The 22,007-nt window shown below is 44.9% G+C and overlaps 1 protein-coding gene across 3 annotated transcripts in view; it reads left to right on the plus strand.

Annotated features, from left to right (window-relative positions):
- The window catches only part of KLHL12 (kelch like family member 12), a 63,414-nt gene that overhangs the window by 24,619 nt on the left and 16,788 nt on the right, over positions 1 to 22,007 (plus strand). For 2 of the 3 annotated variants that reach the window (XM_077481149.1, XM_077481150.1), the window contains 3 exons: positions 1,924 to 1,988; positions 12,990 to 13,205; positions 14,694 to 14,847. In XM_077481149.1, coding sequence (XP_077337275.1) covers positions 13,008 to 13,205; positions 14,694 to 14,847 — 352 coding nt within the window. In that variant the 5' untranslated portion in view covers positions 1,924 to 1,988; positions 12,990 to 13,007. Of the gene's footprint in view, positions 1 to 1,923; positions 1,989 to 2,147; positions 2,193 to 12,989; positions 13,206 to 14,693; positions 14,848 to 22,007 lie in introns of all 3 variants that reach the window. The other variant, XM_077481151.1, reaches the window with a different exon arrangement.

Genomic DNA, 22,007 nt, shown 5'->3' on the forward strand with positions numbered 1-22,007 from the left:
TGGGCGGCGTGTGAAAGGGGTCTAATGTATATGTAGCACTGTCCCCCGAAGGAGCTGCTGGTTTTGATTGGGCCTGCACTCTACTTGACTCAATCCCCTTGGCACAGCTGTGGTGCAATGTAATACAGTACAACATACAACAATGGAAAGTACCTGTATTGTACCCTCAGGATTCACTGGCTCCACCTGGTGGGGGAAAAAAACTAATTTGCCACACAACTGGATACTTAACCAGAAATATTGTTTATTGTAAAATATTTCAACATGTGGTTACAATAATTGTGCTGTCATCTCAACAGAGGACAACAGCACAATGTATTTCAATATAACAGATCTATGTAAATTATATTTATATGAACCCGGGAACTCCCCCTGATTTAAAGGCTATATGTGAGGCCTCACTTAAAGTACTTCAATTCGGGGATCTTCTTTTCTTTGTTAGCTAAAAGTCACTCCTTTTGTATTTGTAATCCAAAAGTTCATAGAGAATTAAGCTGAAATGCTCTTGGTGTAACTCCAGTAACTTTTCTACATACACTGAGGCGCCAAAGTAAACAGGTCTCAAGCCTGCTCAGTGTCAGTGGCTCTGCTATGCCTCCGTGGAACTGCAGATTCCAGTGAGGCCTGTATGCGAGTCTAACTGCGTGTAAAGATTAACAAACGGTGGATCATAACACGCTCACCAGCTGGATCAGAGTTCCGCATGATCGCTTTGGTCCGGTGACTGTCGCTTGTCTTTCCGTCAGCTAGGCCAAATGCTCTGTATCGCTCCGCCGAATTGATCTGATTCTCCACTGAATGTCTTTGGACCTTCTCTGGTTACCGTCTCTCAGGCTCTGTCAGGTCACCTCCCAAGAACAAACAGGCTGGCGCTCTGCGATGGCTGTCGACCGCTGCCTCTTGGGACACCCCTCCACAGATCCGCACAGGCAGGTAACCTGGTCCCAAGAGACCTAAAATGGCCACTGCTGTCATTTTATATCCCCTACCCAGCATTCACTGTGTAAGAGTGTTCATGGGTAGGTCACACACAGACTCCTGGGTAACAAACCGTCCCTTCCTGTACAAGTCTTTAGGTTGTTGCGAGGTAAATGATAAACAGGTGCGTTATACATATTTGGTCACTAGATGGCTCTAGTGCGAAAACACAGTAATGTCCATATACCTCACATTAAAGCATGCATAATCCCATCAATAAACAACGATGTCAGCGCTACACACACACATATTTTGCAGCCTCTCACTTCCTGAAAACGTTGTCGGTCTCTCCTACACAGGCATGTCTACTATTCATTTGAACCAGCCCTGCCCCCATCCCTCCTATCCTCAGACAATTGCATCACAAATGTGCACACACGCGCTCTTGTGAAATAAATCCATAATGCCCACATCTGATAGGGCTGAGAACATAAGACAGACACATAGTCACATATGCCCCTTGATGAGAACAGAAATAGCATGGTCCCAGAGAAGGCTGAAATAGATGATGCCCCACTACCTTATCATGCGGGATCGGGCACGGAGTCTAATGCGCCCCGGTTGTCATGGAAATGATCCTGCCATGCAGCCTGAGTGCAGTGTCATTTCCTTTTTACAATTCAATTTCACTGTGTGCCTGAAGTGACCTTAGGCCGGGTACAATGTCATTTCTGGAATATGGATATTCAATGAGGAACACGCCCAGCAGCTGGGGACTAATGGCACATCCAGCTGCTGTAAACGGTGTAGGGAGCTGGGGAAGGACGATCATGTGACTGGCGCTATTTAGCAACTAAATAGGGTAAAAGGAGGGTTTTTGACAAATTTGAACAATGCAGGTTGATTTCAAATGCTCATTGCATGTGCGCTATGAATTTTACTGTGGCTGCCTGGACTTCCACTTTAAATGTATTTTTTACTTCATTTCCCTCCTACTACTTTTAGCTACTAAGACAGAAAGCTCCTGTGTAAATGACTTGGAAATTACACCAATCACTGCTTGACACTGGGTGAGTTTTTACATTTCTGCTATGGTCATGTTTATTCTGTGATCGCACTGTAATTTGTCACAATAACAAGTAAGACATACTTTAACCACTTGCCAACTGAGCCAATTCTGACATTTCTCTCATATATGTAAAAATCTGTGTTTGTTTTTTTTTTGCTAGAGAATCACTTAGAACCCCCAAACATTATACAGTTTCTTTATAAAAGTGAGTACACCCCTCACGTTTTTGTAAATATTTTATTATATCTTTTCATGTGAAAACACTGAAGAAATATCACTTTGCTACAATGTATAGTGAATGTCAGCTTGTATAACAGTGTAAATTTGCTGTTCCCTCAAAATAACTCAACACACAGCCATTAATGTTTAAACCACTGGCAACAAAACTGAGTGCACCCCTAAGTTAAAATATGTCTAAGTTGGGCCCAAAGTGTCAATATTTTGGGTGGTCATCATTATTTTCCAGCACTGCCTTAACCCTCTTGTGCATGAAGTTCACCAGAGCTACACAAGTTGCCACTGGAATCTTCTTCCACTCCTCCATGACGACATCAAGGAGCTGGTGGATGTTCGAGACATTGTGCTCTTCCACCTTTCGTTTGAGGATGCCCAACAGATTCTCAATAGGGTTTAGGTCAGGAGACAGGCTTGACCAGTCCATCACCTTTACCCTCAGCTTCTTTAGCAAGGCAGTGGTCGTCGTGAAGGTGTGTTTGGGGTCGTTATCATGGTCGAATACTACCCTATGGCCCGCAGGGAGGGGATCATGCTCTGCTTCAGTATGTCACGGTACTAGTTGGCATTTATGGTTCCCTCAATGAACTGTAGCTCCCCAGTGCCAGCAGCACTCACGCAGCCCCAGACCGTGACACTCACACCGCCATGCTTGACTTTAGGCAAGACACACTTGTCTTTGTACTCCTCACCTGGTTGCTGCCACACACGCTTGACACATCTGAACCAAATAAGTTTTTCTTTTCATACATCAGGGGACACAGAGCCATAGTAATTACTATGTGGGTTACTATGTATGGACACTGGCATGCCCTAAGACCAGAAGTGCACTCCCTATATAACCCCTCCCATTACCGGGAGTACCTCAGTTTTTTTGCCATTGTCTAAGGTGTTGGTCACGAGTAAAGATGTGCTGTGCTGAGCACCATTGGTGCAACCCTGGCTGGGGCTAGCCATGCTGACTGGATCCATTCATAGTGTCCTTTTTAATGGGCCTAAGGAATGGTACCTGGGCCTCGTGTCCGAAGAAATCTTTTACTTGTGAATGCTTATCTTTTTTTAGAGAACTAGACCCTGGGATCCAGTACTTTTTGGTAGTAAGGCCATAAAGTTTTTACTGGCAGGTTGCAGTTGGAGGTCCAGGATTGTGGGTAACCTCTAGGTTCCCCTGTTCCTGAAGGTTTTGGAGCCCACCGTGAAGAGTGAAGATTGGGTGTATCTCAGATAACCCTGCGGGGGGGGGGGAGGGGAGGTAAGTGGCATTTTCTAAGAAACATCTTTTTGATTTTCTTTTAATGAATTTCTCCTTTAAGTATATAATGTTGTCCATGCCTATGTGTCACTGGGGGCTGTATTGAACACTCACCGCCTTATGCTAGAAACAGAGCTGGGTCAGGAGCCATTACTTCTTCCTCCTCCTCCTCTGGCCAAAGCAAGCAAATCTTCTGGTAAGAAAGGGGGGACTGGTCTCTCCTCCTGTGTTTCTCCCCCCCCCCCCCCCATGTTGAATTTGCCCCTTTGGGGGAATTGTATGCTGAAATCATTCTTTTAAAAAAACGAGGCCGCTCTGCGGTGGTTTTTACCTCCACCATATCAGCTGTTCACTGGGCACCTAGAGTTGGCCGCTCGCGTGGGAAAGCACTTTCTTTATTTTTTATTTTTTTAAAGAAGCCCTGTGTGTGTGGCTGCTGCTGGCTATGGAGGGACACATGAGCAGAGGTAGCTTACTTCAGGTTTGGTGACACAGGCATTTCCCTTTGATGCATTAGTTTACCAGGCTAGGCATTAATAGCAGCTTTATAGCGCTGGACTATAACCTAGAAGTGTACGTTCTTTTTGGTAGTGCCTCTGTTTTATGCTAAAGACTATGAGTGGAAGAGGGACCAGGAACTTCTCAAATGGTTCTAAGGGCTCAGTGGTTTCACAACAACCTAAATCCATTTCCAAAAGAATGCCATCCCCCTCTGAGAGTGATGCGGCCAATCAGATTGAACCGTCAGGGGAGACCATCTTATTGAGATGCAAGGAGCAGGGATGGACGGACGAGATCACGCGACGTCACCCGCAGTCATTGTTCATTTTAACGATCGTATGAAGCTTCGTTATTGTAAGTGTGTTTTTTTTTTTTTTGTATATTCGTCATTAAAACGTTTTTCTATGGAGAGCACTATGGCCTGTCTTTCTATCCACATGGTCTGAGGAAATGTGAATACTGCTATATACCGATCTAGTGTGGGTATTCCACGAATGTGTCAGTTCATTTGACTCTGAATAGGAGAAAGCTGGGTTCTCGTTTATGAACCGGCTGGATATTGTCTGAGAGGAGTACAGCGATTGGATGAGTTGATAAGCATTCGTTGATATTTAAGTGCATATGACCCTCTGTAATTTAAAGGGTCCATACGATGAGGTGAGCAGCCAATTTTACCATTGGTGGTGGTCTTCCCCCCCCTTGGCACTAAGTCACTTTATGCATGAACTGACTGTATACCACTGAAGATTCCTCACGTGGACTTTTTGACACAAAAGCTATCTTTGAACTTTTAATTAATTTTAATATGTTGGTAATCATTTTATTTTAGTTAGAGCGTTGTACCATCTGTTTGATATATTGTATTTTGGGATTTGGTAATTGATCCTTGGTGTTCAGCAGCTTTTCGTAAAGGGGTTGTACTGCGCTGATTTTTTCTATATTTATATTTTGACAATAGATGCCAGCCTTCTAGGCTGGGGAGCAGTCCTGGAAGAAGATTCTGTCCAGGGGAGATGGTCCATGTCAGAAAGGACCTTGCCTATCAACTTTTTAGAGATTCGGGCAGTACGTCTGGCCCTAGAATCCTGGACGCTCAGGCTAAGGGATTGTCCTGTCAGGATTCAATCCGACAATGCCACGGCTGTGACTTGCATCAATCACCAGGGGGGCACGAGAAGTCGTGCAGCCCAAAAAGAGGTGAATCATGTAATGTTCTAGCTTGGGCAGAAAACAGCATTCCTTGCCTATCGACTATTTTCAAAAATAGAAAATTGGCAGGCAGACTACTTGAGTTGCCAACAGTTATTTCTGGGGGAATGGTCTCTTCACCCCGACATCTTCCTAGCGACATGCCAGAGATGGGGTATTCCAGACGTGGACCTGTTCGCGTCCAGATTCAAAATAAAATTCCACAACTTTGTGTCAAACGAGGGATCTGCTAGCATTCGGAACAGACTCATCATTCTTCCCATGGGATCAGTTTTCACTGATCTATGCGTTTCCTCCTGTTTTGCTACTTCCACACCACCTCCGCATGAATGAAAGGAGGTGATTCTGGTGGTTCCAGCGTGGCCCAGAAGATCTTGATTTGCAGAGATCATAAAGATGGCGGTAGGAGTCCCCTGGACTCTGCCGTTTATGGCCAGACCTTCTCGCACAAGGTCCAGTATTCCATCCTACCTTAAGGATGCTAAATTAATGGTTTGGCTATTGAAACCCATATTCTAAAGGACTGTGGGTTATCTCCCTACTTCCTGGCACCCCAGGAAGTATGTCCTAGGTAGGATCCTTGATTTCCTGCAACTGGGATTAGAAATTAAGCTGGCCTTGAGTACCATCAAGGGCCAGATCTCGGCATTGTCAGTTTTTTTTTCAACGGCCTCTTGCTTCCCACTCTGTGGTGCGTAGCTTTATTAAAGGGGTAACATGGATTAATTCCCTTATCAAGGAACCTCTAAATCCTTGGGATTAAAATTTTGGTCTTATCAGTTTTACAGAATCAGCCTTTTGAGCCTTTACGGGAAATTCCCTTCTTTCTTTTGGCAAGAAAGATACTCTTCTAGCAGAAGAAATGGCAACCAAAAAGATTATCAAAACTAGCGGCTCTGTCTTCTAAAGAACCATATTTGATCATGCATAAGGATAAGGGGGTTTTGCGTCCTCATCCTGAATTCCTATAAAAAGTGGTGACAGGTTTTCATTTAAGCCAGGATATTATTATACCTTCTTTCTTCCCAGAGCCTCAATCTAGAGAAGAGAAGGCGCTACATTCCCTTGATGTAGTAAGAGCGATCAGAGTCTATGTAAAGGCGACCGCTCAGGTTCGCAAAACAGGTGTTTTGTTTGTACTGCCAGAAGGTCCAGGGGACATGCAGCATAAAAATATACTATTTTCAAATGGATTCGTCAAATGATTGTTCAAGCTTACGGCTTAAAGAAGAAAATTCCTGCTTTTCATGTTAAAGCACACTCAACCAGGGCGGTTAGTGCCTCTTGGGCGGTGCATCATCAGGCCTCTATGGTTCAGATCTGTAAGGCCGCAACTTGGTCTTCAGTCCATACATTTATCCGATTTATCAAATCTGTGTTAAAGGTCATGAGGATATTGCCTTTGGGTGTAGTGTACTGCAGGCTGCAGTATAAGTCCTCTAGCCTCTTTTGCCCTGCTTTTTTGTTGTCTCCCTCCCTTCAGTTGCCATTGCTATGGGACATCCCACATAGTATTTTTATTTTTTTTATGTACATCAAGGGACACAGAGGTCCCTCCCTTCTTAGTATTCACTTGTATTGCTTGGCTACAAAACTGAGGTACTCCCGGTAATGGGAGGGGTTATATAGGGAGTGCACTTCTGGTCGTAGGGCGTGCCAGTGTCCATCACCTAAAGGTGGCCTATTAACCCACATAGTAACTACTATGGCTCTGTGTCCCCTGATGTACATCAAAGAAAAGGATTTTACAGGTAAGCTGTTTTAAAAATCCTGTTATCTTGGTCCCATCAGACTAAAGGACATGGTTCCAGTAATACATGTCCTTAGTCTGCTTGTCTTCACAAACTGTTTTCCGGCTTTTTTGTGCATCATCTTAAGAAGAGGCTTCCTTCTGGGATGACAGACATGCAGACCAATTTGATGCCGTGTGCGGCGTAAGGTCTGAGCACTGACATGCTGACACCAGCCACCCATTCAACCTCTGCAATGCTGGCAGCACTCATTTGTCTATTTCTCAAAGAAAACCTCTGGATATGACGCTGAGCATGTGCACTCAACACGGCAAGGCCTGTTCCGAGTGGAACTTGTCCTGGTAAATTACTGTATAGTCTTGGCCACTGTGCTGCATCTCCGCTTTAGGGTCTTGGCAATCTTCTTATAGCCTAGGCCAGTGATGGCGAACCTTGGCACCCCAGATGTTTTAGAACTACATTTCCCATGATGCTTGTGCACTCTGCGGTGTAGTTGAGCATCATGGGAAATGTAGTTCCAAAACATTTGGAGTGTCCAGGTTCTCCATCTTTATGTAGAGCATCAATTTTCTCCCTCAGGACAGCACCTGGAGAGAGAGCGCAGCTCCACCCACTTTCCCAGGAAACACTGCAGATTACTTTAAAGACCGGACACTTCCACCATGGCCTCAGTTGTAGTGTTTCCTCCGGCCATGGTGGAAGCGCTGCAGGGAACCAAGGGGTGCTGCGCTCTCTCCAGGTGGGGAGAGTTGGAGGCATACCAGTTGTTTCTTTTGGTAGACCTGGCCCAGCTTCCTCCCTTCACGCGTGTGGGTTGCTCTGGTGTCCGCTCTCCTTCATACCCAGGGGGGTCAGGCTGTGGAAGTCCCCCCTCTTCTGGACCGGCGGCTGGGATTCATATCTCGCACCGTTGGTATCCGCCTTATGCCTTCCGGGTCCGAAAGACGAGCGTGTCATTCCGGCCGTGGGGCGGGACTTCCGACGGTGCGACGCGGCTTCCGGCCGCTGGAACGCATGGAGAGCGGGCGGTCTCATTCGGCTGACATCACTTCGGAAATTGGCGCGGAATTCAAACTGATAAGTGCGCTCAACGCCATTGTATCCTCACTGACGATGGAAGAGGATCAATCGGCGGTGGCAGGAGCAGGAGCCACGGTTGTCGGCCAGGCTCAGGTAAGCAGGGACAGTGGTCTCTGTCATTACTGTTTGAGCCATGTCTTTTCTTCTCCCTTCCTTTTACTGGGAAGCCTGCAGCATTCTTTTCCTATGTTACAGTTTAGGAATAATGCTTTTTCAATAGTTGTTTAGTGAGTCTGTGGGGGGGATTCACCGGCTGAGGAGCAAATAGAATCTGAAATTTTAAATCTGTTCTATTTGTCAGCGTGTCTTTTTTTTTTTTTCTCTTTGTTAGTGTGTGTTGTAACTGAGGTTTGGGTTTTTTTTTTCTTGGTGTATTTCAGAAGGTGAAAGAAAAGACCAAATATTTCTCCCCTCCTAGCAAGAGGAAATGTCCTTCATGTAAAAATGTACTTAGAGATTCTTGGACCAAGGTGTTATGCAGGTCCTGCATAAGCGACTTGGTCAAGGAAGAAGCAGCTTCCACTACTCCTGCGTCTCAGCAAGGAGAGCTGCTAAGTTCTTTTAGGATAGAATTATCAGATACTTTTGAATCTCTCCGGTCTTATTTAGACAGACGCCCAGCTGCAGGTAGTAGCTCAGCGCCCCGTTCTCACTCCCCAGCATCTGCATCCAGAGGGGGTAGTGACTCGCAGGATGAGGAACATAGTGGGTCCTCTGCTTCTGAGGAGGAGGCAGAGGAGGTAAAGGAGGCTTCTGCTTCATCATCCCGGTATAAATTATCCCTAGAGGAGGTGGATGACCTGCTGAAAACTATCCACACTACTCTGAATATCACAGATGATAAAGCCCAAATGTCACTGCATGACAAAATGTTTCAGGGTTTGGGCGAGGTGAAACAGTGTTCCCAGTACATAAGTTTCTATCCGAAACTATCAAAAAGGAATGAAGAGACCCAGAGAGGGCCCCTTTCTTTTCCAGGTCCCCCAAACGCAGGTTTCCTTTTGAAGAGGATAGCTCTCAGGTATGGAACAAAAAACCTAAGCTTGACGCAGCTTTTTCTCAGGTTTCAAGGAATACGGATCTTGCATTTGAGGACATGGGTATCCTAAAGGATTCCATGGACAAAAGGGCTGATTCTCTCCTAAGGAAGGCTTGGGACTCAACATTGGCAAACTTAAAACCAGCGATGACTTCAACAGTAGTAGCCAGAAATCTGGAGCACTGGCTGGAGCAGTTAAAAGCCCATATCGAGGCAGGAACGCCTAGAAAGGATCTGCTTGCTATCTTGCCTGTCCTCTTAAAAGCAGTGGGGTATATGGCAGATGCCTCAGCAGAATCAATTAAGATGTCAGCCAGGTCCTCAGCCCTGATAATCTCAGCCCGTAGGGCCTTATGGGTGAAAACATGGACAGGGGATGCTGCCTCAAAGACCAAATTATGCGGTCTTCCGTTCGAGGGAGATTTGGTTTTCGGCCCTGACCTTGAAGCCATACTGGACAGAACGGCCGACAAGAAGAAGGGCTTTCCTGTAAAAAAGAAAGTGAACCCCCAGGGCACTAAAATTTTTCGTGCTTTTCGAAAAACCTCGGAAACCAAAGAGACAGGATATAGAAGGCCCTGAAAGCCGCAGAGAGGAAGGGGCAAGTCGGGAGTGTTATTTTGCCCCCCTACCCCAAACCCAAAGAGCCAGTGACGGTCTTCCAACTGTGGGAGCAAGGTTACAGGCCTTTTTTCCACAGTGGAAGTCAGTGACAAACAGTCTGTTTATCCTCAAGACAATAAAAGAGGGTAACAGGCTGGAATTCGCTCATCCCCCCCCCCCCCCCCCGCACAGTTTTATGTAACCCAGGCTCCTCGAGACCCGGAAAAATCAGTAGCCAAGATCTCTATTTTGCAAGAACTGATGCAGCAAAGGGTGATCATATATGTTCCCCCCCCCCCCGAGGAGATGGGGCTGGGAGATCCTCCAATTGGAGGGAACTAAGGGCCATCCTACTGGGACTATGGGCCTTCAAAGAGCTGGTTCAGGGTCTCCATATCCAGGTCTTATCTGACAATGCCACAGCTGTATCCTATATAACAAGGCAGGGGGGCACAAGAAGCAGGGTTCTGCTATCCTTGGCCAGTCAGATTCTGTCATGGGCAGAAAACAACCTGAGCTCCATATCAGCAGTACACCTAAAAGGAGACCTGAATTTAGTAGCAGATTTTCTGAGCAGGAAAAAAATTCGGGAATCAGAATGGAGTCTGAACCCCGAGGTTTTCCAAGATCTGACAGTGAAATGGGGATTGCCTCAGATAGATCTGTTCGCGTCACGGAGCAACACAAAAGTGAAGGCCTTCTTTTCTTTAAACACTGGATGCCCTAGCACAACCGTGGAACTTCCATTTGTGCTACGCCTTCCCTCCTTTTCAGATGATCCCTTTGGTTCTGAAGAAATTGCAAAGGGAATCCACAGGTCTGATTCTAGTGGCTCCCTTTAGGCCCAAAAGGACATGGTTTGCAACCATACAGAGGATGGCGGTGGGACCCCACTGGGTTCTTCCGCTTCGGAGAGATCTCCTAACCCAGGGACCTCTTCAGCATCCGAATATCGGGCAACTCAACCTAACTGGGTGGTTACTGAGGAGCAAATCCTAAAAAAAGGGGTTATCCGATAAGCTTGTCGCAACCCTCTTAGGGAGTAGAAAAAAAGACTACTAGGTCCATTTATTTTAAAACGTGGAAACGTTTTAACTCCTGGTGCCTATCAAAGGAATTCCCTCCCCAGGAGATACTTTTTGGTTCTAGAATTTCTCCATGAGGGCATGGAACTAGGGTTGGCAGCCAGTACCCTGAAGGCACAGGTGGCTGCTTTATCGGTTTTTCTTGAGAGGCAGTTATCTCAGGAACCGCTTATTAGATTTTTTTTAAGGCATTGGTCAGAGCTAGGCCAATACCCTTTTAAGTTTTTTCCAAAATGGGACTTATCACTGGTTCTACAGGCATTGACCAGAGAACCTTTTGAACCCCCAGAGGAAGCAACTATCAAGTTTTGGTCACTTAAATTAATTCTTTTAGTGGCTATTACATCTGCTAGAAGAGTAAGCGAATTACAAGCCTTATCAATAGTGGAGCCTTTCTGTTACATATTTCCGGACCGGGTAGTGCTTAAAACTGACCCGGGTTTTTTGCCAAAAGTCTCAACAGCCTTCCATAGGACTCAGGAAATAATTCTACCTACCTTTTTGTCTTTCACCTTCAAATGCTAAGGAGAGGTCTTTTCATAGCCTAGAAGTAAGAAGGTGTCTATTACACTATCTAGGGATCACAAGTAAGTTCAGGAAGTCAAACTCTCTCTTTGTTGTGTTCTCAGGACCACGTAAGGGCTATAGTGCGTCCAAAAATACTATAGCTAGGTGGCTACGAATGGCTATTAGGGAAGCCTATAGAGCATCCGGAGTAGAGCCCCCCTCAGGGGTAGTTGCCCATTCCACTCGGGCAGTAGCAACATCCTGGGCGGAAAGAGCAGGGGCCTCTCCGAGTCGTATCTGTAAAGCGGCTACGTGGACAAGTTTCTCCACCTTCATCCGCCACTACAGGTTGGACCTGCTTTCAGCTTCAGATCAATCATTTGGCAGAAAGGTTCTGCAGGCGGTGATCCCACCCTAGAGTAAGTACTCTCTTATCTCCAGGTGCAGTTCTGAAAGACGAAGGAAGAAAATCCTAGTTAGACTTACCAGTAACAGTATTTCTACGAGTCTTTCAGAACAGCATCGATGACCCACCCTAGATTGTATTTGAAAAATGTGGTGTTATTGCTATGTTCTGCTTATCTAATTTAAGCATGGCTGGAGGTACTCTATGAACAACTAAGGCCATGGTGGAAGTGTCCGGTCTTTAAAGTAATCTGCAGTGTTTCCTGGGAAAGTGGGTGGAGCTGTGCTCTCTCTCCAGGTGCTGTCCTGAAAGACTCGTAGAAATACCGTTACCGGTAAGTCTAAGTAGGGTTTTTTTTTTTTTTTTTTTTTTTTCCCAGATCCTCTGCGTTTTTTGCCATGAGGTGCCATATTGAACTTCCATTGACCAGTATGAGAGAGTGTGAGCGATCACACCTGAGACCCTGTAACACTAACGAGTCACATGACACCGGAAAGGGAAAATGCCAAATTGGGGCCAGTTTGGACATTTTCACTTAGGGTATACTCACTTTTGTTGCCAGCGGTTTAAACATTAATGGCTGTGTGGGTTATTTTGAGGGGACAGCAAATTTACACTAAGTGCCGGTTCACACTACAGCGACCTGAAAGTCGGCACGACTTTGCCAGGCAACTTCAGGGAATTCCTGGGTAATCTTCCTGTAATGTCGGATCCAAATCGCATAAATTAATATAAGGATCAGACTTGGAGGCAACTTCCATTGAAATATGGGTACAAGTCGGCTGGAAGTCGCCTTGAAATAGTACAGGAACCTTTTCTAAAGTCGGAGTGACTTCAGTAGTGTACATTAAGACAGTTCTCATTCACTTCATATGTCCAGCGACTTGAGGTCTGACAAGTCGGATACCAAGTCATTGTAGTGTGAACCGGCACTTATACAAGCTGTACAAGTATAAGTGCCTGAAGTTCTGAACAGCCGCTATGATTGCTTTTACATTGCAGGGAACTGCCTGCTGGAAAAAAAGCTATATCTGGTTGATTCCTGCAGCTTCAGATATCTCCACTCAAAGTAAATGTCATGTGACGGCGTATGGTGTGAAAGTGGTTAAACAGTATAGGCTAACTTATTGCAGCATTGTCGTCATGTATCAGTGTTGGTTTAAAAATGAGTAGTGCTACTCTAAATTACCTTTTTTATACTATAAATGTCCCTAGTTAAAATTGCACTAAAATTGTTTTCTGTCTATATTTTTGAGGAAAACATTTTAATGATGTTTGTGTGTGTGGTTTTTTCTTTTTTTTTCTTTTTTTTTTTTTCCCCTTTCTTTATAAAAGGTCTATTCAGACATAGTGATGCCTGCTGACATCATGGCTCCCAAAGACATAATGACAAACTCCCATGCCAAGTCGATCTTAAACACTATGAACTCATTACGCAAGAGCCAAACATTGTGTGACGTGACCCTTCGTGTAAATATGAAGGATTTTCCTGCACATCGCATTGTTCTTGCTGCTTGCAGTGACTATTTTTGTGCTATGTTTACTAGTGAGGTAAGCTGTCTTTTTATTTTAATTTTTTGTTTTAAAGTGTAGGAATTGGGGTAATATCTGAAGTATATAATGCTATATTATTTATTTGGTAGTAATATACTTAGAAAATAGTGGTTGCAAATCTGAAGTCATTTTTTTGTCTTGCTGTTTGTGTCCAATGAGAGAGCTTCTTAGTCCTCACCATTTCTAATGCTGACTATAGTCTGAATAGATTCCTTACCAGCAACCCACTATAAAGTCTACTTAACTTTAGCATGCAGCTTTACCAGTGATTGGAAGCCATACATATGTATTTTAATGCATTGCATGGATATTCTTAACAAGTTCTAAAATTTCTGTGGGTGACAGAGCTCATTACTGGCACCACGGAAGATCTGGCTATAATATCAGTATGGAAGTGGGCCAGTTCTCCGAGTTATAACATTTCTGTGGGTGACTCACGCTGTGTATTGGCACTAGAGAAGATCTGGGGGCATATTAAATGCAACTGGCTATAATATCTGTATGGAATTGGGTCAATTCTCCCAACAAGCTATACAAAATATGTGGGTAACTGTGCTCTTTATTGGCACTAGGGGACGTCTGGGTGGTGTAATAAATGCATCTGGCTGTAATATCATTGTGGTATTGGGCCACCTGTGTCTTCCCTGAATCTTGTCTTCATTGACAGTTGAGCAGATATTACATGGGCGTAAAAGTTTCCAGCAGCTCATATGCCGGTCAAATTATTTGCAGTAAAGGTCCAAAATTTTGCTTTCTCTGCTGACTGAATGAAGGTAATTTTAAATTTTTAGACCACCGATGCTTTTTAGATTGTGAATGTGCTTTTGTTTCTCACTTTTTTGATCCTTTTTAAGAACTGTTTCTATAAGGCCCCTTTCACATGGGGGGAGGACCGATTGGGGTCTGCCTGTCATGTTTTTTTTTAGAAGGACCTGATCAGACCTCCATTGCTCTTAATGGAGAGGCGGATGTCAAGGGACGTGTCCCTTGACACCTGCCGACATCCAATCTGATCCTATCTAAAACGGCAAAAAACAGACGGATGGGGGATCTGTTTCCCATGCGTCTGATGGATAGGATAACATTCGGATGGAAACAGGCCAACCATAAAGGAAAGCACACTGTCTCCATGTCCGCTCTGCATAAGGGGAGCAGAAATGCACTTGTCATCCTCCTGCTCAGCAGGGATCAGCAGACAGAATCCCTGCTAAGCAGGTGGGATTTGCTGGCGGAGTTCGCCCTTCTGAAGGGGCCTAAGGTGCATTCACTTCAATGTGTTTTGTTGCGGGTGGAATACAGTAAAAATAAAACCCTGTTTGCTGCATTTTTTTTGTTGCAGTTTCTAATAAAATTCAATTTGCATAGAAAAAAGTAGAATGGCATGTAAAAGCATGGCGTGAGTTTTTAATAGAGCCTCATAGTTAATATTTTTGCCAAATACTTTCAGTTTTTAAAGTGGCTTTTTTTTCCTCTACTGACCTGCAGCTGTCTGAGAAAGGAAAACCATATGTTGATATACAGGGACTGACTTCCTGCACCATGGAAATCCTACTTGATTTTGTGTACACAGAGACTGTTCATGTAACAGTGGAGAATGTGCAGGAGCTTCTTCCGGCTGCATGCTTACTTCAGCTTAAAGGTGAGAATGCCTCAAAACTTTATGCAAAAATATTGATAGATTTTGTATTAAAAAATTTGTTTGGACATTTTTATTCAGAAATTTTAATGTGCTGTAGTAAATACTCACTCAAAGAACCACAGATAGTGAAGCTATGTAGTTCAAAATGTTTGGGCAGCAACTGCAAGGCAAGTAATCTGACAAGTGAAACGATATATACTTAAAAGAATATCAAGCCTTCAAGAATTTTTTGGATAGAAATTTATTAGACATCTATTAAAATGATACGGGTACAACAGTGCCGTAACACACTAAGGTACAATGGTCAGCAAGAATCATTGTACAAATTCAAACTATTCATTACAAACATCTTTAAGGTACAGATATAGTGGTCATGTACAATAGCAACAATTTAGTGATGAGGTAGAGCCACCTCCAAGACATAAATGCTGGAATCATCAGTGCTCAGGGGTAGGCAACCTTTGAGAGATGGAGATCTACCTGGACAACATTGAAGAGATTAACCACTTGGGTACCGCGCTATTGCAAAATGACGGCAATAGCGCGGACCCACATTTTCGGGACTACGTCTATTGACGTAGTCCCGGTTACGAGCGGCCTGCGCGCCCCCTGAGGGGCGCGCGCGGCACGCTCTGTGATCGGCGAGTCCGTGAGACTCGCCTGATCACCGATCCGTGTAAGGGGTCGATCCCGACCCCTTATCACGTGATCAGCTGTCAGCCAATGACAGCTGATCATGTGATAAAACGGAGCTGGTAATCGGCTAGTATTCCTCCTCGCGCTGACAGCGCGAGGAGAAAAAAAAAAAGCCGATCGCCGGCGGCCGTGTTCGGGACATCAGTCCCGATCGCCGGCGGCCGTGTTCGGGACATCAGTCCCGATCACGGCCAGCAATTTAAACCGACACCTGCCCCCTGCCAGTGCCCACCTGCCACCCGCAGTGCCATCCTGAAATAAAGTAAGTGCCCCCCTGTCAGTGCCACCCAGCAGTGCCCATAGTGCCCACAGTGCCACCCAGCAGTGCCACCCACAGTGCCACCCAAAATCTGCCTCAAAGGTGCTGCACCCCAGTGCCGCCCATCAGTGCCCAGCAGTGCCGCCCATCAGTGCCCAGCAGTGCCGCCCATCAGTGCCCAGCAGTGCCACCTATCAGAGCCACCTATCAGTGCCACCTATCAGTGCCCATCAGTCCCATCTATCTGTGGTACCTATCAGTGCCCATCCGTGCCACCCATCCGTGCCACTTATCCGTGCCACCCATCCGTGCCATCTTATCTGTGCCCATCTTTGCCCATCAGTGCCGCCTTATCTGTGCCCATCGGTGCCGCCTTATCTGTGCCTATTAGTGCCGCCTTAACTATGCCTATCAGTGCCCACCAGTGCAGCCTATCAGTGCCCACCAATGCAGCCCATCAGTGCCCACCAATGCAGCCTATCAGTGCCGCCTAATCAGCGCACTTCAATGAAGGAGAAAAATGACCCGTTTGCAAAATTTTATAACAAACTATTAAAACATGATTTTTTTTTTTTTGCATCTTTTTTTGTTTGTTTAGCAAAAAATAAAACTCCGAGCTGTAACTAAATACCACCAAAAGAAAGCTCTATTTGTGGGAAAAAAATGATAAAAATTTCATTTGGGTACAGTGTTGTATGACCGCGCAATTGTCATTCAAAGTGCATCAGCGCTGAAAGCTGAAAATTGGTCTGGGACTGAGGGGGGTTTAAGTGCCCAGTAAGCAAGTGGTTAAAGATCACCAGGGTGCAGTGCCCCCCCCCCCCCCTTTAAAAATAAAATAAAAAATTTACTAGCAAGCCCCTAATAAAAAGTAAAGACAGCATTAAAAACCTATAAAATCTACTAAAACTAATGTCACTGTAAAACCTATAGATTTAGCCTACCTTAATTGTTGGCTTCAGCGAGAAACTCAGCGTTCACTTTCACTCACAATTTTTTTTCCTGTCTGGCGAGTAATTGGTCACCCCACAAGTCTGATGTTGGAGTTAATCATGAAAGGAGAACATCTGGTACTGATTTTCTTGACTAATTTTAGGCCTGGCTATCTGCTGTAATTTTTTGGCCAGTGCAGGTAGTTTTATAGGGTGGTGTCCAGGGCTCCGTAGTATGTAGGGCGGTGTGCAGCGGTCGGTAGGATGTAGGGCAGTGTGCAGCTGTCGGTAGGATGTAGAGCCAGCGTACAGAAGTCGGGAGCATGTAGGACAGCGTATAGAGGTTGGGAGGACATGGTACAAGGAGGTCGGGGGGGGGTCGTCCGTAAAGTATACTACTTGGAGATATGAAGGGCACAGTACAGGGGCATCCTAAGGGGTGGGGACAGGAGGGTATGGTATTGGGGGGTGTCGGAAGGGTTTGATATGGGGGGGCTGGGGTGTCAGGAGGGTATGGTATTGGGGGGGGGGGGTGGTGGGGAGAATCAGGAGGGCATGGTATTGGTGGGGGGGTCAGGAGGGCTTTGAGTGTCAATAGGGCTGGAGGCGCAGAAGTGCTTAATGCAATCCTCTCTCACGTTCCCAAATGGTATCCTTAGATCGGGGAGGAGGGCCGTTGGCGAGGGACGCGCAATAACCATACATAGTGCTTGGGCATGTTCGGAGAACCAAACCTGCCAAAGTTATTCTGGAGCCTTTCCCTGCCCGTCTGTAGACCTCCGAGACAGGATTGTATCAAGGCACAGATCTGGGGAAGGGTACAGATAAATGTCTGCAGCATTGTATGTTCCAATGAGCACAGTGACCTCTATCATCCGTAAATGGAAGACGTTTGGCTGCACCAGAACTCTTCCTAAATCAGGCCCCCCCGGCCAAACTGCATGATCGGTGGAGAAGGGTCTTAGGCAGGAAGGTGGCCAAGAATCCAATGGCCACTCTGACAGAGCTCCAGCGTTCCTCTGTGAAGAGAGGAGAACCTTCCAGAAGAACAACCATCTCTGCAGCACTCTACCAATCAGGCCTGTATGGTAGTTTGAACAGTCGTCAGTGACTGCTCAGTAAAAGGCACATTACAGCCCACCTGGAGTTTGCCAAAAGACACCTGAAGGACTCTCAGACCTCTCTCATCTGGTCACTAATATCCCTACAGTGAAGCATGGTGGTGGCAGCATCATGCTTGGAAATCTTAGCATCTACAGCTAGAAGGAAAATGGGCCACTAAGAGGTACAAGGTCAGATCATTACATGGTTTAGGGATCACAACAAACCCTGCAACTAGCACAGGGACTAATAACAATAATGAAAAGATAAAGTAAAAAAGAAATGGAGAAGTAAAAATGGGGTAAAATGTCTTGCTTGAAGATCGACCTTTTAGTAAAACCAACTCCACCCAACAGCATTTTGCAAACAGAAGTATCAAAGTTGCAAGATGCTAATTCTCAGCCCATGATCCTGTCTTTATAAATTTCTGAGCTGTTTCATTAAGATTACCGATATCATTTAACATACTGTAAGTTTCATCTCTGTTTTCCTCCAAGTGTCTGTGCTGTCAGGCTGTTTAGGGGAGTTCTCTAAAACCTTTCAGCAATTAACAGGCAAAGTTGGCTGGCATAGTATTAAAGCTGTCAGTGGCCATTTTAGCTGTGGCAAGTGCGAGGACCTCCAGAATATTCCTTGTTCTTGCAGAGTGGCAATAATTTGAATTCAGATAAATGTTAACTAGAGCTTTTCTGAGAGTACATAAAGCATAATTTAAATTGCTATTAAACCCAGAAACAAAAATGTAATATAATATACATTCTAGCGGTTTAACAATCCTTTTTATATGTGGTGGCTGCATTTCACTTATCAGTTATCTGACCAGCAGCACACTTGTCTTAGTGTCACTATTCTAGATGAATTAGTAAAGCAGACACCATTGGACAGCAATGTCAGTCTGGGGAGAGGGTGCTGTTGGGCTAGTAGGTTTACTGTAGAGGGACTTGACTAAAAAAATTGAAGCTGAACTCCCAGCTAACACTTTATAAGCAGTTATAGGCCACAGCAAACTGTGTTTGGGATAAAGATCTTATAATTTAATTAAAAAAATGGCCATTGTAGCACCCCTGTCAATGTTAACTAGTTTCTCAACTCTCTAACTGCTACTTTGTCAGGACAATGTGATCTGTTAAAGTAAATTGAAAAATAACAGAATTGCTGGCTGGATCACTAGGTATGTGCAAAAAAGGAAATTAAAGCAATTAAATTAAATAAAGCAACCACCGCATCTAAGAATTGGTAAGCTGCATTTTTTTTTTTTTTTTTTTTATTTAAAGCGGAGGTCCACCCTAAAATGGACCTTCCGCTCATCGGATTCCCCCCCCCTCCGGCGCCACAATTGGCACCTTTCAGGGGGGAGGGGGGTGCAGTTACCTGGATAATCCAAGTAACTGCACCCACTTCCGGGCTAGCTCTCTGCGGAAAGGGGCGTACATTACACCCCTTTCCGCAAGTGCCCGCCCCCTTCCGCAAGTGCCCCGCTGCCTGCTGGGAAACACACAGATCCCAGAGGCAGCGGGGACTGCCCTCATTGCGCAGCGCGGCTCGCGCATGCGCAGTAGGGAACCGGGAAATGAAGCCGAAAGGCTCCATTTCCTGATTCCCATACCCAAGATGGCGGCGGCAGCACTCGAGTGTCGATCTAGAGATCGGCTTCGGGTGCCGACATCGCGGACGCGCTGGACAGGTAAGTGTCATTATTTTAAAAGTCAGCAGCTGCAGTATTTGTAGCTGCTGACTTTTAAAAAAAAATAAAACGCGGAGTCCCGGCGGACTCCCGCTTTAAAGATGAAAAAAAAAAAAAATTAAACAACAAAGCAAAAAGCCGATTCGCGGGACAATCCTAGACAGAAAGGTAATCGTTGCGACAGACAAAAGGATGAAAGTCTAAAACCGTGCAGTAAACAACTTTCCATGGTACAGTTAAGGACAATCTAAAACAACTATACTTAGACTCTAAAACATCCTTCATTGAACCGACGGGGACAAAGAGACTATAGGAAAACCTAAGAAAAGGGATATACATACAGTATATTGGCAAAAGTATTGGGACGCCTGGCTTTACATGCACATGAACTTTATTGCCATCCCAGTTATAGTCCGTAGTAGAAAAAAAAGTTTGCCACAGCTAGCTGACTGTACTATTTGCCTTCCTGCTGCTAGCCGATAGATTTGACTGTAATTACTAAATGGATTTAAAAATTATTCCACCAACTAGTTCAGGTACAGTGTTTTTGAATTATTGGTGATGGAATGTATTCTAATGATGAATGAAAACAGTCCAAAAAAGTATAAAAATATCACCATACCTCGGAGCACATGAGCTTCATCTAGCACAAAAAATATTTGTCCTCCAGAGGCGTATCATGTCAACAATAGACAGTCTCACGCTCTCTCTCACAAGCATCCACAAAATCACTGGCCAATTATACAGGGGTCCACCATGTGACCAAGGTACCCAAATAGTATGAAAGTGGCAAAAGAAGTGACCTATTAGTTAGAGGTTATAAGAAACAACAAAGTAGTGTATGGCATAGTCCCAACTGCCGCTAAAATAGCGGTGTAGAGACCACAGCCAATGATATACAGAGCTGTAATGCTCTCATAGCCTCATGGACTCCCCTTATAGTTGTAGTGGGATAGTATGACTCCTCCCATCTGCCAGGTGGAAAATAGACTGACGGAAGGGACCAAATGCTGTGTGTGTGTGTGTGTGTGTATGTAATATATATATATATATATATATATATATATATATATATATATATATATATATATATATTTTGAGAGATATATGCAGACACCTGGATCAAACCATTTGAGCCTATGGTGTCTGCAACAACGCGTCATCCGGTGCCAGTATGTATACCCAGGAAGCAAGCCCATTGTAGTTGGTGCCTTGATGTGACATCGCACAGTGGCGCACTGACGTGACACCGCTACGTTGTTGCATGACTTGCTGTCAGTGACCTAATGGGCTCAATGTTGGTATATATTGAAGCTTCTTAGTGGGCGACTGACAAACAGCAGGAGCATAGAACAGGAATGCAAAACACCCTTGCAGGAGAGCGATTCCGAAAGCCTGCATGAGATATATGAAGTAGAATCAGAGTAAGGCCGATCAGATCCAGCCATGTGACATGTGCGGCTCGGACGGAACATTAAAACCAAACTAGAACAGCAGTAGTACAATAAAATAAAAATAAAACTGAAAAGGAAATAAAGGTAATGTGGTAATCTTGGATGCTAGGAATTCATAGACTTATGTAGAGGTACGTGTATAGACTGCCAATGGAATGCCTGAAAAGGCAGAATCGGTCATACCGCACACATGGAATCAATATAGACACGCTGTATACCATGAATATATGTATGTGTACAGATTGAATCCTGCCTATACCAGTACAAAACAATCTTGGAACTACTACTAAACATTTTTTCATCAGTTGTGTAACTCTAATGGTTAAAACCCCAAAGTGAAAACGGGGGAGGAAAAGGGAGAAGTACAAAACTTGGGTAAGATTACCAACGAGGGGAGGGGCTGTATATACCAGTTAATGGAGACTAGTACATCTTAGGACCGCCAGAGATGAAGCCCTCCAAAAATGGTTTGAAGGAGATCATCTCGTTAAGGCCAGGTAACGATGTTGAATATCCATAGCTGTTCTCGCTGTAACAAAATCTTATTCCAGTTACCCCCCCCCCCATTCCTGGGTGCACCCTATCGAGTACTAGAAATTTTATATGTCGAAAGGTGCCACCATGAAAGTGTATTGGGTGGCGTCCCAGTGGTAAGTCTGAGTTACATGATTTCATGCTTAGAATGTAGCGTTATGCTCTTTGCCAAAGTTTTTAGTTTTGCCTACATAAAAGCATTTGCATTCGCACTGCAGGCGGTATGCCACCCCAAATGTCTTGCAGTTCCCAAAGTGCCTAGGGATAAAGTTGACTTTCTGTGGAAGAATTTTTTATTTTTTTGGGGTACCAGTAACCATGTATTGCCAATAGCCACACCCTCCACATTTGAAGGTACCCAACCTCTTACATGGATCCTTTTGTACCCCCTTGTATTCACTGGAGGCTAGTTTCTCGCAGAGACCTCGCCCTGTGAAAAGTAAAAGCTGGACGTTCCGGCAGTAGTGGTCCAACTATGGAATCCAATGCTAGAACATGCC

This window comes from Lithobates pipiens, unplaced genomic scaffold (genome assembly GCF_037356315.1).
Source record: "Lithobates pipiens isolate NorthernLeopardFrog02 unplaced genomic scaffold, aLitPip1_a1.2 Scaffold_16, whole genome shotgun sequence".
NCBI classification, from domain to species: Eukaryota; Metazoa; Chordata; class Amphibia; order Anura; family Ranidae; genus Lithobates; species Lithobates pipiens.